Source organism: Salvia splendens, chromosome 18 (assembly GCF_004379255.2).
Source record: "Salvia splendens isolate huo1 chromosome 18, SspV2, whole genome shotgun sequence".
NCBI classification, from domain to species: domain Eukaryota; kingdom Viridiplantae; phylum Streptophyta; class Magnoliopsida; order Lamiales; family Lamiaceae; genus Salvia; species Salvia splendens.
Window position 1 is genome coordinate 3,449,015 of NC_056049.1, and position 15,895 is coordinate 3,464,909.

Sequence of the window (15,895 nt, forward strand, 5' to 3'; positions counted from 1 at the left end):
CACTAGTTCTAAACCAGTGGAAGAAGAAGCCACTAGTTCTAAATCATCGGATGAGGAACCTAAATCGCGCAAGCGTACAAGGCCCGATCCGAATGATACAGTACTAAGACGTGGTAATAGGGTCAGAACACCAAAAACATTTGGTCATGACTACATTGCTTTTATGTTAGATGAAGAACCGACATCTATAAAAGTAGCATTCGATGGCCCAGACGGGTTACATTGGAGAGAAGCTGTTCAAAGCGAAATTGATTCAATTTTGCTAAACCACACTTGGGTGTTGGTTGATTTGCCCGAAGGTGCTAAACCTTTAGGATGCAAATGGGTCCTTAAAAGAAAGTTTAAGGCCGATGGAACAATAGATAAGTATAAAGCCCGATTAGTAGTAAAGGGTTTTAAACAAAAGGAAGGACATGACTTCTTCGATACATATTCACCTGTAACAAGGATTACATCTATCCGAGTGCTTCTCGCTATTGCTGCATTGTACAATCTTGAGATTCATCAAATGGATGTAAAGACCGCGTTTCTAAATGGTGAACTAGAAGATGAAATCTATATGGAACAACCCGAAGGGTTTGTAGTACCTGGACAAGAGAAAAAGGTATGCAAGCTCGTAAAGTCTCTATATGGATTGAAACAAGCGCCATTGCAATGGCACTTGAAGTTTGATAATGTGATGTTATCAAATGGGTTTAAAATCAACGAGTGTGACAAATGTGTCTACATCAAGAGCACTAATAACGGCCATGTTATAGTGTGTTTATACGTTGATGATATGTTAATCTTGGGTAGTAACACTCAAGTAATTAACGATACAAAGGCCATGTTAAAGAGAAACTTTGACATGAAAGACATGGGTCTAACCAATGTAATTCTTGGAATGAAGATTCTAAGAACGTCTGATGGAATCATCTTAACACAATCTCATTATGTTGAGAAGATATTGAATAAATTCAAGGCCTATGATGGCGCGCCAGTTAAGACTTCAATTGAACTCGACGTTCACTTGAGCAAGAACAAAGGCGAGCCCGTTGCACAAGAAGAGTATGCACGGGTGATCGGATGCATTATGTACTTGACTAATTGCACTCAACCTGACATTGCTTGTGCCGTGAACAAGTTGAGTCGTTACACGAGCAATCCAAGCAAAGATCATTGGAGAGCTCTTGTGAGGGTTTTGAGATATTTAAAACATACTCAAAATCTTGGGCTACACTTCGGTACTTGAAGGGTACTGTGATGCCAATTGGATATCCGATAATAGAGACTCACTTTCAACAAGTGGATACGTCTTTACTATTGGGGGTGGTGTTGTATCGTGGAAATCCACAAAACAGACATGTATAGCCCGATCAACAATGGAATCAGAGTTCATTGCCTTAGATAAGGCGGGTGAGGAAGCCGAGTGGCTTAAGAACTTTCTTGAAGATATTTCATGTTGGTCTAAGCCAGTGCCACCAGTGTTGATCCACTGCGATAGCCAAGCAGCTATTGGAAGGGCAAACAATGGCTTCTATAATGGTAAGTCTCGACATATACGTCGACGACATAACACCGTGAGACATTTGATCACAACAGGGGTGATTACAATTGACTATGTGAAGTCAATAGATAATCTAGCGGATCCGCTAACCAAAGGGTTAAACCGGGATCAAATGAACAAGTTGCTAGAGGGAATGAGTTTGAAATCCACAAACTAAAGAACTATTATAGTGGTAACCCAACCATGATGACTGGAGATCCCAAGAACTTGGTTCAAAGGGACAACTAAGCTATGAGAGTTCATGAGAAACACTCAACTATATCTATTCCCTAGAGAGCAATAGAGTGTTAGAGAACTTGCCTAGTGGTAAAGGCTAAGTCTATGACTTTTAATGGTTCTTAAGGATCTCAAAGAGATGGAGTTCTCAAAGAGACCAAGTATGGCAAGGTACTTGACTAAGAATCACCTCTGTAAGTGTGAAGTGTGGTCGCTTCATAAAACATACTTATGAATCCAAAGTGGTGTCCAAGACCGCAATGGACACAAAAAGTGAGAACGGATGAGGTTGAGGTGTTTAAGCGTTAACACCATTGACACGGTGCACGCCGTGGGGGATTAGTTCAAAGCATCGCGCTACTAAGCCGCCTGTGTATCCGATGGTGTCGACTATGGAAGGTTTAAGGCCAACAACTACCTTTCCTTATGCTTATATACCTCTCGAGGGTTGAGCTTGTGTCTGCATGCATATGCATTTGGCTATTTCCACTCATGTGGGGGATTGTAAAAATCATGGATTAAATATGCCCGGTCAATGGATTTTGACCAAATAATAAATGTGACGAGACATTTAATTTTTTGAAATTAAATGACATAGCGTCGATCTATATTTTACGTAGATAAATGTAGTATATTCACTTTCTCAAATCCGATTTTCGGTGAGTGAGAAATAGTGGATTAAAGTTGGGCATAATTAGCTTTTAATTAAAGCTTAGAGTTGGAGCTTAGGGAATAATTAACTAGTGTTAATTATCCATATTGGAGGATTAACACATCTTTTAATGTGCTTAAATTAAGTGCCTTTATGTTACTTAATAATTATAGTGGACCAAGATGGGTGAAAGAGCCCACACGCGCACACACGCGCGCGCCGCCGTCGCCGCCGCCCGCCCGAGTTCGAGCCAGTGCCCGTGCTCGCGCTCGCGCTCGCGGGCCTCGGGCCCGGGCCCGATCCCGATCCCGATCCCGATCTCGATCTTGATCTTAGACTTGGATCTTGGATCTTGGCAATTGGTCTTTGGGTGGTCTTTGGGCTTGGTGCTTGGCCCAAACTAATCTTTTTAGACCACCGCCGAGTCAGCAGTCCAAGTGGCTTGACACATCGTCAAGCGAGGCACAGCCACGGCTGCCACATAAGAAATCCACACGCGAAAGGCACACTCCTGCCACACGCTCGTAACCGCCGGCGGTTACGAATCTGCCATGATGAGCCTTCATGGCTTGGTTGACCCTGCATGGTGGCTTGGCCTATAAATAGGCTAGCCATTCCACTGCATTAGAACACACAATTCACAAGCATAAGCTCTCTCCCTCTCTCTGCATAGTTTTTCTGTCGAAGCTCTGCCCTCTCCTCCATCCAGTTCGCCGGAGCTCTGATGATTGCGGTGCTACATCAAAAGAGACGTAGCCGTTTTACCTTTGGGGACGACACGCCAAACCGAGAGCACGACCGGGCGTATCTCGTCTTGCGGGAAGAGGCCTCCTCGACTCGGCTATCATACTGGTTTAGTTGTTTCGATTTCTATTGTAATTTCTTTAGTTCAGTTTCTCATTTTCTTTCTTTTGGGTTGTATTACGCCCTACTATTATCTCTTGTAATCCCCAGAAATCAACACCAGAAACATGAACCTAAATGCCAGACCATTATCAAGATGAAACTTAATTACTAGAATAGTAAGACATACCAGAAGATCCACCCAAGCACTAGAACCAAGGACAGAAAATCCAATAAGCACCTGTTGTGGCCAACATCAGAAGTCACAAAAACATCAGTATAAAAGGCATGTGAATAAATAATCAATAGCAAAAAGATGTTAAAGCATGCAATGGCCAGATTACAAGTCCTAGTGGATATAATGTGCTCATCAAAAGTGTCATACATATGGCTTATATAGCAGATGTGACGAAATTACAGCCAAAGTCTTATTCCACAAAAATTTTGTTAGTGATCAATTGATCGTAAAAAAAAAGTAGCGCGCAGGAAATGAAGCATCACAACAATAAACACATAACTCGACCCAAATTGGAGAGATTTCGGAAAAAGGGGCTAAATACGCAAGCCTTTCGAAATTTAGGATTAAATTTACACGTCTTTCAAAATATGGGATCGTGACATGCGAATTTTTCGGAATAAGGGATTTTTAAGTTTTATCTATTTTCTCTTCTTTTTTTTGTTATCCCTAATTTATTCACTACAATTTTTTATTCCAATTATTTTCACCCAAATCACCAAACACCAGTTCCAAAAATTAGCAATTGAAATCCTAGAACGTCTTTCTCTACCCTCATGCCCAGCCTCCAATTTGCAATCTTTCTCTTTCTCTTTCGTTTTTCCACTCTTCCTATCGCCCTATCTTTTCTCTTGTGCAGTCGTCAGCGACCACACAAAGTGGTCCTTTGTTCACGTCTTCATCGACGCTGCTGCTGCATACCATCATCCCCTGCTCTCTAAATCAGTCGGAGCCTCTCGTCACGCTGTTGCAGTAGCATGTCTTAGCCACTGTCGCTCGATGGCAACCACGCGTCCTCGCATCACCAGGGCGCCGCCTCTTCCGGTTTCGAGACCGTCTACCGCCGCCGTCTCCGGAGACTCTTAGCACCTGTGGCCTCTCTCCCTCGGCACCCTTATTTCAAAAGCAACTGGACACCTCAGTCTTCTCTCATGGCAACCCCTCATCCGTCCCCAAATTTAGAGAGCTAAAATCCGTCGACTATCTCTTTCTCTCTCTTGTTGCACAGCCAAACATTTCCATCACTCGGTTCAGGCGACGTCATCGCGCCTCGCTGACAGCCAGTGTCACCCTCTCGGTGCTCAGCGCCGTCAGCCCTCTCAAATTCACCACGACACAGCATCGTCGCTGCTCGAACTCCCTCGCCAGCCGCCGTGCCTCATCGACACAACGTGTCGTCTGCTGTCCGGAGATCCTCGAGCCCGAAATCAGTCTGCTTAGGGCTCATGTTCTCGTCGAGCATGAGGTCTCGAACTTCAGGTTTCCACGGGTAATCATTTGGAGGGGGCGGTGTTTTGGGTGAAAAATGGATTGTAACAAAAAATAGTATTATAATTATAGTGAAAATGATAGAGGGTAATTTGGTCAATTTATAAATATCATTAGAGAAATAATAAGAAAAATAAGAAAAAAAATAAAAATTCAAAAATCCATTTTTTTGAAAAATTCGCATGTCACGATCTCATATTTCGAAAGGCGTGCGAATTTAATCCTAAATTTCGAATTTCGAATTTCGAATTTCGAAAGGCTTGCGTATTGAGACCATTTTTCCGAAATTTCTCACCCAAATTGAGGAGAAGAGATAATGTGGCAAAAAATGCCCAAACATTTGGCCTAAATTGAAAGTCAAATTGAAAGTCAAAATCAGTAATGCGATTATAATAATATATCACACACTCACTTATCTGCCGCTTCAGCACCACCCTGCCTCCGCGCCGCCTCCAACGTCCGCCGCGGCCGCCCCTTCCCCGACCAATAATTTCTCTGCACATATACATACGCACACGACGCCGGTGCGGGCCTCCCACGTCCCACGCGACTATCTCAGTTCTTCTTATCTTCCTTCAACCTCCATGGAAATGTATTTGAGCTTGAATCCCAACTCCAAACCTTGTGAAATTAAGGTATCATCTCATTCAAATCTCTTCAATTGATGATGGAATTGAATAATTGGATAGGTTATATGCACTGAAAATTAAATATTGATATGGATTATGTTAGAACCGAAAATTTTAGTGTTCATAACTTTGAGGATTCCGATTTCTAGGGTTTTGTTGAAATTGAGCATAGAAATTTGCAATTAGGATTAGTTTTTGATGTTATGTGCATGAATAATGAGTTAAGTGTGGACACTCTAACTTCGTTCGGTGTTAATTGAAGATGGTACAGTAAGTATAATCTTAGTAGGTGTAGTGTATTATACAAACCTCTTATGTTTTTACTATTAAATTAACAAAAATTTGGAAAGTTTATGATCGATATAGATATAGATATAGATTGTCTCTTGAATGTTTTTCATTCGAGGCTAAATTTCATCAAGACCTTTTTCATATTTGTCGAATAAAAAAATCTGGAAAATTGTTTTTGATGTGAATTGTCTGACGGTAAATATAATCATATTTTGTGGTTTTCTCATCTTATCGGTTTGCCTATGACGTGTTCGACTAAATTCAGAAGAAAGTTATTGGATGTTTGTTAAATTATAGGTGGATTTATTTAAATTATTGTTTATGAGTTCTCATTGCTTAATGCAGAATATGCCTTGAAGATCGTTGAGGTCGCTAGAGTACCTCGAATGGTGTCCACACATGTACTGAGTTCTTGTCGGTTGGGATTTTAATAGAGGTGCCTTTTCGGGCTTGCCCCCTCCGTTATCGTTAAAGTTTCTTCTTCCCTATCCGGGAGATAGTGAATCGTGTGAGGAATTAGGTATGGTGTTGCCATTGATGCGAAAGAACCTGTCGCTATTTCTGAAGCGAAAAAATCCCATACAAAACAAGTTTTTCACCACAAACCTAGTCTTAAATCCTAATTGCACTAAACTCCAAGAGGTAGACCAGGTGGAAACCCAAATCACATCTCTATGTCAAAAACCCAACTCATTGGTAAATTTGCAGAATGCATGTTCTCTATTTGAGCAATCTGTGGAAATGGGTGTCATTCCATCGGGGCCTTCCAGCGATCTTCTTTTGCAAACCCTTGTCAAGAACAAGAAGCACAATTTGGCTCTTAGTATTTATAGGAAGATGGTGTGTTCTGGGGCTTTACCAAGATATTTGTCATTATCGGCTTTGGTTGAGTGCTTGGTACATCTCTCCGCACCCCATTTGGCTCTGGGGGCAATTGGGTTGATGTTGAAGCAAGGCTACACCATTAATCTATATATCGCCAATGTCGTGTTGAATGGCCTTTGTTCTAATGGATTTGTGGTTGATGCTGAGGAATTTTTAGGTGAGATGGATAGGAATCACGTGTCTCCAGATATAGTTAGCTTTAATACTTTGATAAAAGGGTTGCACCGGGAGAAGAGATTAGATGAAGCTATGAATATGAAGAGAAGAATGGAGTCTGCAAATATTGCTCCCAATTTGATCACATATAACATTCTGATGGATGCTCATTTTGTGGTGGATCGTGTGGATGGAGCAATGATGTTGTTGGAAGAGATGAGGATGAAAGGGTTGGAACCTGATGTTTTCTTCTATGACACACTTATAAATGGTTTTTGCCGTAAAGGTGATGTTAGTAGAGCGCGTGAGATTTTGAATCTTATGTCAGATAAAGGACTTTCTCCGGATAGAGTTTCTTACACTTGCTTGATGCGTGGTTTCTGCCAGAAGGGGAATCTAAAGGAAGTGAAGCGCTTGTTCAATGAAATGTTAAAAAATTGCATCCGCCCTGATGCTGTTACGTTTGGAAGTATAATCGGCGGGCTTTGCCAAGTTGGGAATGTGGAGAAAGCAGTGGAGATGTTTAACTTTATGTTAGACAAGGGAGAAGAGCCAACTAATACAATATATAACATTCTAATTGATGGATTATGCAAGGCAGGACAGTTCAGTGATGCTTTTAAGATTCTGGAAGTGATGGTGGAGAAGCAAAAGAATCCTGATATTGTAACTTACAATACAGTATTAAGAGGCCTATGTGAAGTTGGGAAGGTTGATGCTGCTGTCAAACTTTATAAATCTATGGTATCAAAGACAAATCATGTTGATCCTGATTCTTGGACTATTTGTACCCTAGTCAAAGGGCTGTGCATGGAAGGCCATCTTGGAATGGCAGAACAAATTATTCGTGGCATGACTAAACAGAATAAGCCAACTGATGTTGCACCATACACTGTGCTAATTGGAGCTTATCTGAAGGAAGGAAAGGTTCAGAAAGCGCTAATCACCTGGAAGGCTATTTTGCAGTCGGGGTCCATTCCCGATTCGAGGTCTTATAGTGCTCTTATAAATGGTTTATGCAAATGTAGCCGAATGAACATTGCAAAAGGTATTTTTAACAAAATGAGAACCGCGGGTCCCAGTCCTACCTCGTTTGACTACAACTTGTTGATGGCCGCCTTATGTAGGGAGGGTAGTTTGGACCAAGCTGGAGCTTTGTTTAGAGATATGGTTGGTGGTAGTTGTGAACCAGATGTTGTCTCATTCAACATAATGATCGAGTCCGCCATAAAAGCAGGGAATATTGAGTTTGCCAATGAGCTAGTGGGTGATATGCAGCATAAGGGTCTGCGTCCTGATGCATTGACATTTTCTGTTTTGATTAATAGCTTTTCGAAATTAAGAATGATGGCAGAAGCCAAATCGTTGTTTGAAAAGATGAAAGCTGCTGGCTTCCTGCCACATTCCGTTGTTTATGATTCTTTGCTCAAAGGCTTGAAAGCAGTGGGCAATGCAGAAGAAATAATCAATTTGATTCAGGAAATGGCAGAAGCAGGTGTTGCTCTTGATGATGAACTGACTTCTACAATATTGACGTGCATATGCGATTTACCTGAAGGCCATAATATTTCACAGCTTCTACCAAGTTTTACTAGAAAGAATATAGATGGTGGTAGCATCCCACCCGACGAGTTGTTAAGGAATCTCCAAAATGTCTTTCCCATGCTTCAAACTTCAAGCCCCTCTTGAATCTGATGCTTCTGGACTCAGGTACACTCCGTTTATTACTACTACTATTTGTTACCTGTATACCGAATGTGTAAATTAAAAACGACCTTTCTAGATCATCGAGGGATACTTAACAAGGACTGGGCAAGAACCCGGCAGTTGTCAAGAACGAGGCGTTGCAAGTGAGCCCTTTGCTTCCTCCTCCACCGTCATCCAAGAATCCAGTAAGTTAAGATTCTTCCAGGGTCGAATATCTCAGCAGCGACACGTATGAGGCAGAACGATCTCCTAAAGCATTGGGATCTGCAAGTGCTCTGGTGCCAGCTCATTCAAGCAACCAGAAGTCGACTCCTCCCCCAAGTCCGACAGTGTCTTCCCCTCCCCCTGATAATTTCATATAACGAACCTGCCCCTGCAAGAAAATCAGCTGAAAATTTGTCTGCTGTTCCTTGGGATGTTCCACCAGGCAACCTTCTGCCTTCACCTTCTAGGTACAGCCAGGGGCAACAGTTTTTTGAGGAAGGTCAGACTCCTTGTGGCGGGCCACGTCTCATTCGAGTAGAGGATCATGCTGTTCGTCTGCTAGTCTAGCTGGCCAAACCCAGTATCTCTCAATCAAACACCAGCTCCACTTAAGCCAGAAAAGAGTGAAGATGCCCTCTTCAGTGACCCCAAACTGAACTGGTTTTGTTAGGGAACTGATATGCACACACTGCTTGCTGCCTGCACATCATTGTGACTTCCGAGATGAGGTTGTGATTCTGTGTGTTTCATTTTGTCACTCTCCTTTAGTAATATAGGGAGTAGTACTTCAATTGCGTTTCTCTGTTTTTCTTTTTGTCACTTTCCTTCTTCAATTCGGCTTCCATTCTAGTAGTGCTTCTATAATACAACATTATTTGTGGTTTGCAGCTTGCTAGTTTAATTTGTTTTATAGTTTCATTTTTTTCGAAGCTAGGTTCATGCACCAATATAAATCCATTTTTCCCAATTAAGAATTCAACATTTTCTAATCATAATAAATGAACTATTTTCTTTTATGAATACTCACTTTCTTTAGGAAGACGCACTTTCTTTGTTGGAACCGCGCAAAATTCTCGAAAGGGGGCGGTTAAGGAAGAACAGCGGTTAGGCGAGGCGGGCTTAAGTCTTTGCTTCTCGAATACCTGAATTCTGATTCCCATGAAAGCTGAATTTCTTAATTTTTTAAATTGTTTTATAAGAAAAATCACTTTAGTTAGCATTTTTTTGGTATGCATTTCTTTTCATAAAATATTGCAATTGACACTTAATTTTCTTTTCATAATAGTAATTTTTTAGCTAGCATAGGAAATATAGTTTTATTTTTGTAATTTAGTTTTTCACAAAAATAATTTACAATATGCATTTAATTTTTTATTAAGTAAGAGCATCAGCAGTGGCGGACGTCACCGCGGAATTCCCACCGGCGTGCGGGAATTCCGTGGCGGACGTCCGCCATTTAGCGTGGCATGCACGGATACGGAATTCCGTCGAGGAATTCGCAGTTCCGCGGCGTTCCGCGGAATTCCGCGGGGAATTCCGTGCGGACGTCCGCCATTGCATTGACTCCCACAGACGTCCGAGCGAAATTCCCGTTTATTGCATTAAATGTTTTTTTTTTAAAATTTCTATAAATACGTCCCGTTGAACTTCATTTCATTCGCACCACTTGTATTAACGAGTATCTCTCTCTAAAAATACCTTTCTTTCGAAGAACAATGGAGCACCACGATAGCGATTCCCCCGCCTCGAGCGAGTCACCGGCGCCGCATTTTCCATCGGCGGGAGTACGCCGATGTCCGCTGTGATGCCTCAAATGCCGGGGATGATGCCCCAATCTCAATGCCATCGGGAATGATGCACGGGTACTACAACATGTACCCACAGTGGTATGGGATGATGCCCCAGATGCCCTGGGCGAGTACTGGAATGATGCCCCATATGCCGGGGATGATGATGTCCGGGATGATGCAGGGATCGCTTGTCGCTGCGGGGGGAGTAGGCAGGGGGTCCGCTAATCGCCGATGGACAACGTCTATCGACCCTATATGGACCTACTGTCGACGGACAACCCGCCGAGTTCTCCTCTCGAGACTCAGTTCACTGGCAATGACACGTTCTCGCTCGAGGAGTTGGGGCTTTCTCCGATCCGGGATTCTCCCACCGACGCATCACCGGCGACAGTGAGGAGCGAGGGAGGGGCAGGGGACGGGGCATCCCGGTGTACAGTGGTGAGGTGGGGGCCGCTGAGGTGGGGGAGGGATCCAGCGGGAACAGGAGGACCGTCTGGATCATGGACGAGTGCGTCGCGCTGGCGAAGGCGTGGATCAGTGTAGTGGAGGATCCATACGTCGGGGCAAACCAGCACATCGACCGGATGTGGTGGCGCATTAGCCAAAGCTACCTCCAGTTCAAACCGCCAGGGGGGAAGCCTCACAACGCATAGCAATGCCGGAAACAGTGGGATCGGTTGAAGAGACAGCTCAGCCGATTTGCCGGCATTTACACAAACAACCTCCGCTCGACAACCAGCAACATGTCTGCTGAGGATGTGAAGCTGTTGTCTCATCAGCAGTTCCCCGACGCTGACAAGGGCTTTGGGGAATTCAAATATTGGTCGGTGTATCTTATGGTGCAGTCCTCGCCCAAGTTCAATGCGGGTGTTGAATCTGGCTGGCCGAAGTGGACGAAGATCAGCGCATCCGGAGAGTATAGTAGCAGTGCTGGTTTCGCGGAACTCCCGCCCGCCCCCCCCGAGGTAGAGTTCCCTACACCCACATCGTCGGCCCGCCGCCGTCGCCTGGTTGGGCAAAAGTCTGCAGTGCGGATGTCGAGGGGAAGCACCAGCGGATCTGCCGAGGCCCAATCGGAAGCACCCCCCCCCCAAAACGATCCCGAGAACCCTCATTCGCCCGCATCGCGCCACATGAAATCTTGTTACGTGCGATGGTTGAATGGCGCCAAGCAACCGACCCCAATTACAAGCGGAAGTTTAAACCCCTCCTCAACAGTATGCGGCGCGATTTGGGGTTAGACGAGATGTCGGATAGCGACGGCAAGGGGGCGGCGGCGGGGATGGCGATGGGGAATCCGAGGAGTGAGAAGCCGGTTTTTATTTTAATAATAATGTACTTTTTTTTAGTAATTATTTATTTTTTTTATAATGAAGTATGTTTGCATTTTCTCCGGAAATTGTTTAATTTTTGCATTTGTGAATTTTTTTTATTGTTGGAAGTCCGTCGGGAATTCCGTCACTGTGAAGTGAGATGTCCGTATGACGTGGCAGGAGATGTTTTTGGGAATTCCGCGGGAAATTCTGCCGGGAGCTCCGTGCCACTGTTGATGCTCTAAGAACTAAGAAGTCATTCTTCACTACTGACAAATCATAATAGGAATGGGAAGAGGCATTTGTCAATATGATGTGGCAACCTGCAAATGAAACATTATTCAACTTATCCGATTACTCCTTCCGATAACCATAGCCTCTCATTTATTTTCGGCACATGTTTTAAGAAATGCTAAAAAAAGTGGGTGAAAAAAAATAAGTGGAATTTGAATTCCACTTATATATACTTATTAGTTTTAAATGAAATGTGAGTGAAAAAGTTAAAATAATGTCTGATCCTATTACCATTTATAATAAAGTGAACCGACACTCCTATTCGCGGACAGATGGAATATTAAATTGACCAGTTGTGTATCTATGTCATACCCAGTGTGAAACTTGAGCAGCGACCATTTGGAGCCTGGAATTAACCGGATTTCATATTGCTTGTATTTTGTGGGATTCCAATCCGATGTTAAGAGTACTCACAATAAGGCACCAATCGGCACCTATTGCACACCTATCGCCGATCGGCGACTGCCGTAGGGACGTCCGCATCCGCACGCAGTTGGTGGTCTGATCTGCCCCTATTGCGTGTCAATAAGCTCGTCGATCCCTTTTCACAATTTCCCCTATCAAAACCTCTTCTCCTATTTCATATTCGTCACCCGAATTTATCTCTTATCTCTCCTACACTTTCTTTCTCTAAAATAACAGTGATCAAGACCTATTTGATGAGCTCTTTTCGCGAACCTTATGGGACGTGACAAGGCACGAACTGGAACGACGCGCGCAAGTAGAGAGCAGCCAGCAATCCCTAGGTCGATCTGACGTCGACACACGGTCATTCGTGACCATGCATGTTGGGGCTGCCCAACAACTGTTTTTGGACTACTTTGTCTATGAGCCACGGTGGGGGCCGGTGGTTCTTCGTCGGCGTTTTAGAATGCGTGAAAACTTTGGTAACTTCTTTTTTAGCCTCGTTCTCTACTTATATATTACTACTACTATATTTTCTCTCTTTTTATCTTATTTTGTCAATTGTATATTAAAATCTTTGTCGTTCTAAATGTTCATATTTTAATGCAAGAAATGAATATATTTTTCTCTTTTTCCTTTCTTATTTTGTCATGTCCCTCTGTAAGTGAGACGTATTTCTTTTTAGGTTGTCCTACTATAAGGTGAGACATTTTCTTTTATGGTAAAAAATAAAAATTTATATCTCTCTTACTTTTTCATTTTATTTTTTTTCATTCTTTAAAAATCTGTACCCAAAGGGGTGTTCGGTTGACAAGATTAAATCTCATGATAAAATATGTATCATGTTTGGTTCATAAGATTGAACCTCACAACTTAATCCTAGATGGATAGTCTCATGATAATTAATCATATCCTCCCCCTCCAACTCAAATAATCTTACAACTTAATCCTAGATAGATAGTCTCATGATATTAGTCACGGCAACCGAACGAAGAAATATCTCATATCTAATGGGAATGAGGAAGTATTTTTAAACACATTTAGTCCAATAAAACTACTACATTCATCCTAAGGTAGTTGAATCGTATTTTTTTTTTCAAGATAGTTGGGTCATTTTTTTATTATCACTCTTGTTATATTATCTGTTTGTCCATTTTAATTTTTTATTTAATTTTTAATAAATTAATTTCTTAAATTATGTGGGAAAAAAAATAATTTGGGGCTGGGAGACGAGTGTGAAAAAAAAATTAACTTGGGGGTGGGAGACGAGGATGGACACAAAGTAGTAATTAAGAACTTGGGATTTGACACTACACTGCACACTGCACCCTTCATCAATTCCCGAAGCCGAGTTTCGATAAAAATAATCATTAAGTCACACCGCCGAACTACCTATTTTCAATTATTCAAAAATGGATCTTTCACTCTTCATCAACTTCATGGCTCTTTATATACTCATCACCAATCATCCTTCTCAAATGCAGAAGGAGGCCGAAGTGGAAACGCAGCTAAGGCAATGAGTAGCAGCAAGGAGGGAACGTCGGAGTCCGACTATGAGTGGCAGAAATTTCCAATTCCTCAACCGCCGGTTAGTACCTTATATTCAAATCATTTCTTCTGTTTGCACTAATTTAATCACCATATGTGAAATAGCGCTACACAACTATTGTGTTTGTTGAGGACTGCAAGGGTGGACGCAGAAAATTTTGATTGTATGGGTTTCACTATACTATCTCCGTCTTTTAAAAATAAAAACTATTTCTATTTTGGTTCAGACACTTAAAATTAGAAAGTTTCTATTTAAAGAAATTTTATTTTTCTCTAATGAAATAGAATTCATTCTCCACTAAGAATACTTTAATCGCTTTTTCTTTTTTATCTTTTCTTTTCTTTAATAATTGTTCAATAAAACATAATAATTGTTCAATAAAACATGTGTGGTTTCAAAAATTTCAATTTTTCACGAAAGTAGTATGCACTCCTATATAAATTTAGTTACAATTTTATACTTCATCCGTCCAATAAATATGAAACATTTGCTTTTCACCACGGGATTTTATGTAGTGATGTTTTGTGAGTTAAATAAGAGAGAATAAAGTAAGAGAGTGAAAAGTAGAGATAAAGTTATTTCTATTTTACGAAACGTTTCATTTTGAAATGGGACAAAAAAAAACATTTTATTTTTAATGGGACAGAGAGAGTACATAAAACTAGTTCAATACATAAATCAAAATGTTACCATAAAGTAGTAGGTAAAATTAATTCCATATAATAAATCACAATATCCTATATAAATTTAGTTACAATTTTAATAAATATTTTTCATATTTTCATTTACTAATTTCATATACTAATTATTTACTAATTTCACATAAGTACACATGAAAAATTATGAAAACTAAACAAAATTTTCCATAATAAAACTAAACAAAATTTTCCATAATTTAATCGACAATCATTTAGTTAAAACTAAGTAATCAATTTAAAATTTTATGCCCATTAAACAAAAATCTAAATTAACAAATCACATTTTACTTTCTGTAACTAAATTAACACAACACATTTATTTCTCTATTATTAACCAAAGCCACATTTAAAAAGTACGACACGACAACTCCCGAGATAATAAAAAAAGCTTTTATTATAATAATATTATATTAATTTGATTAGAATTGTCTTCTTCCTCGCGCTTCAGCAGCCATGTTATTTTTTTTCCTCTGCAACTTTTTGTTCCCATGTTATTTCAGCCTTCCCATCATCTAATTTTCAAAGATTCAGTCTTCAACATCATTAATTTGGTGAGGGTTGATGAGGGTTATCGAAGATTTTGAAAATTTTTGAAGTAGAAAAATGATAGAAATTTTTTTTGGGTAAGGGCTTAAGCCCCCCCCACCTCTTAATGGGTCCGCCCCTGTTGAGGAGTATCTTTGTTGCACTCCACATGCTCTACTAAATTACTAAATGCTTTCAGTTTAGTTTCTTCCCAAAAATTTTAACTCCACAAAACATTCCACCACTGACAAAAATTTGCCCAAAGAAATTTCAGTTTAGTTTGTTACTCCCTCCGTCCCAGTTAAGATGACCCCTTTCGTTTTTCGCATGTGTTTTGTAAAAATTATAATAAATAGTTAAAGTGGAGGGAAAGTAAATTAAGAGAGTGAATAATATTGTAGAGACTCTCTTCTGCATAAATCTCTTATCTACTTTACTTTTCCTCAACTCTAACTATTTATTATGATTTTTACGAAACAAGTGTGCAAAACGAAATGGATAGAAGGAGTATTTCATTTCATTGAGACTCAACTAAAACTGAGACCTAATTGTATTGAACTACTTTGGCATTATCTGACAGTGTTGCTGCTAATTTAATCTAAGTAGTAGGGAATAATATATTACTATCCCTTGATTTTGTAGGCTAATTATAGTTGGAAGAGACCTGCATTGCTGCGTAAAGGTTGTACCATCAATCTTTATACGCAAGGGCTACCAGTGTTAGCTAAAAAGATTTCCAAAAATTTTTGAAAAAATTGGCGGTGATGATCAAGTGGGTTCTTGGGCGCTTGCTTGACATGGGACCGGGCCGTAATACAAACATGCCGTTGCATTACCTTATCGCCCGACAGTTAGGGGGCGATATACCTAAAGACGAGAAATGGTTCTACGTCGGTGGACAAACAAT

At 41.0% G+C, this 15,895-nt stretch overlaps 1 protein-coding gene across 1 annotated transcript; it reads left to right on the forward strand.

Annotated features, from left to right (window-relative positions):
- The first annotated feature begins 5,166 nt into the window (after nt 1-5,166).
- LOC121777522 (pentatricopeptide repeat-containing protein At4g28010-like) lies at nt 5,167-9,297 on the forward strand. The gene is made up of 3 exons (XM_042174806.1): nt 5,167-5,396; nt 6,027-8,432; nt 8,506-9,297. The coding sequence occupies exon 2, from the start codon at nt 6,204-6,206 to the stop codon at nt 8,409-8,411; it is 2,208 nt and encodes a 735-aa protein (XP_042030740.1). The 5' UTR covers nt 5,167-5,396; nt 6,027-6,203; the 3' UTR covers nt 8,412-8,432; nt 8,506-9,297.
- Nucleotides 9,298-15,895: the final 6,598 nt, after the last annotated feature.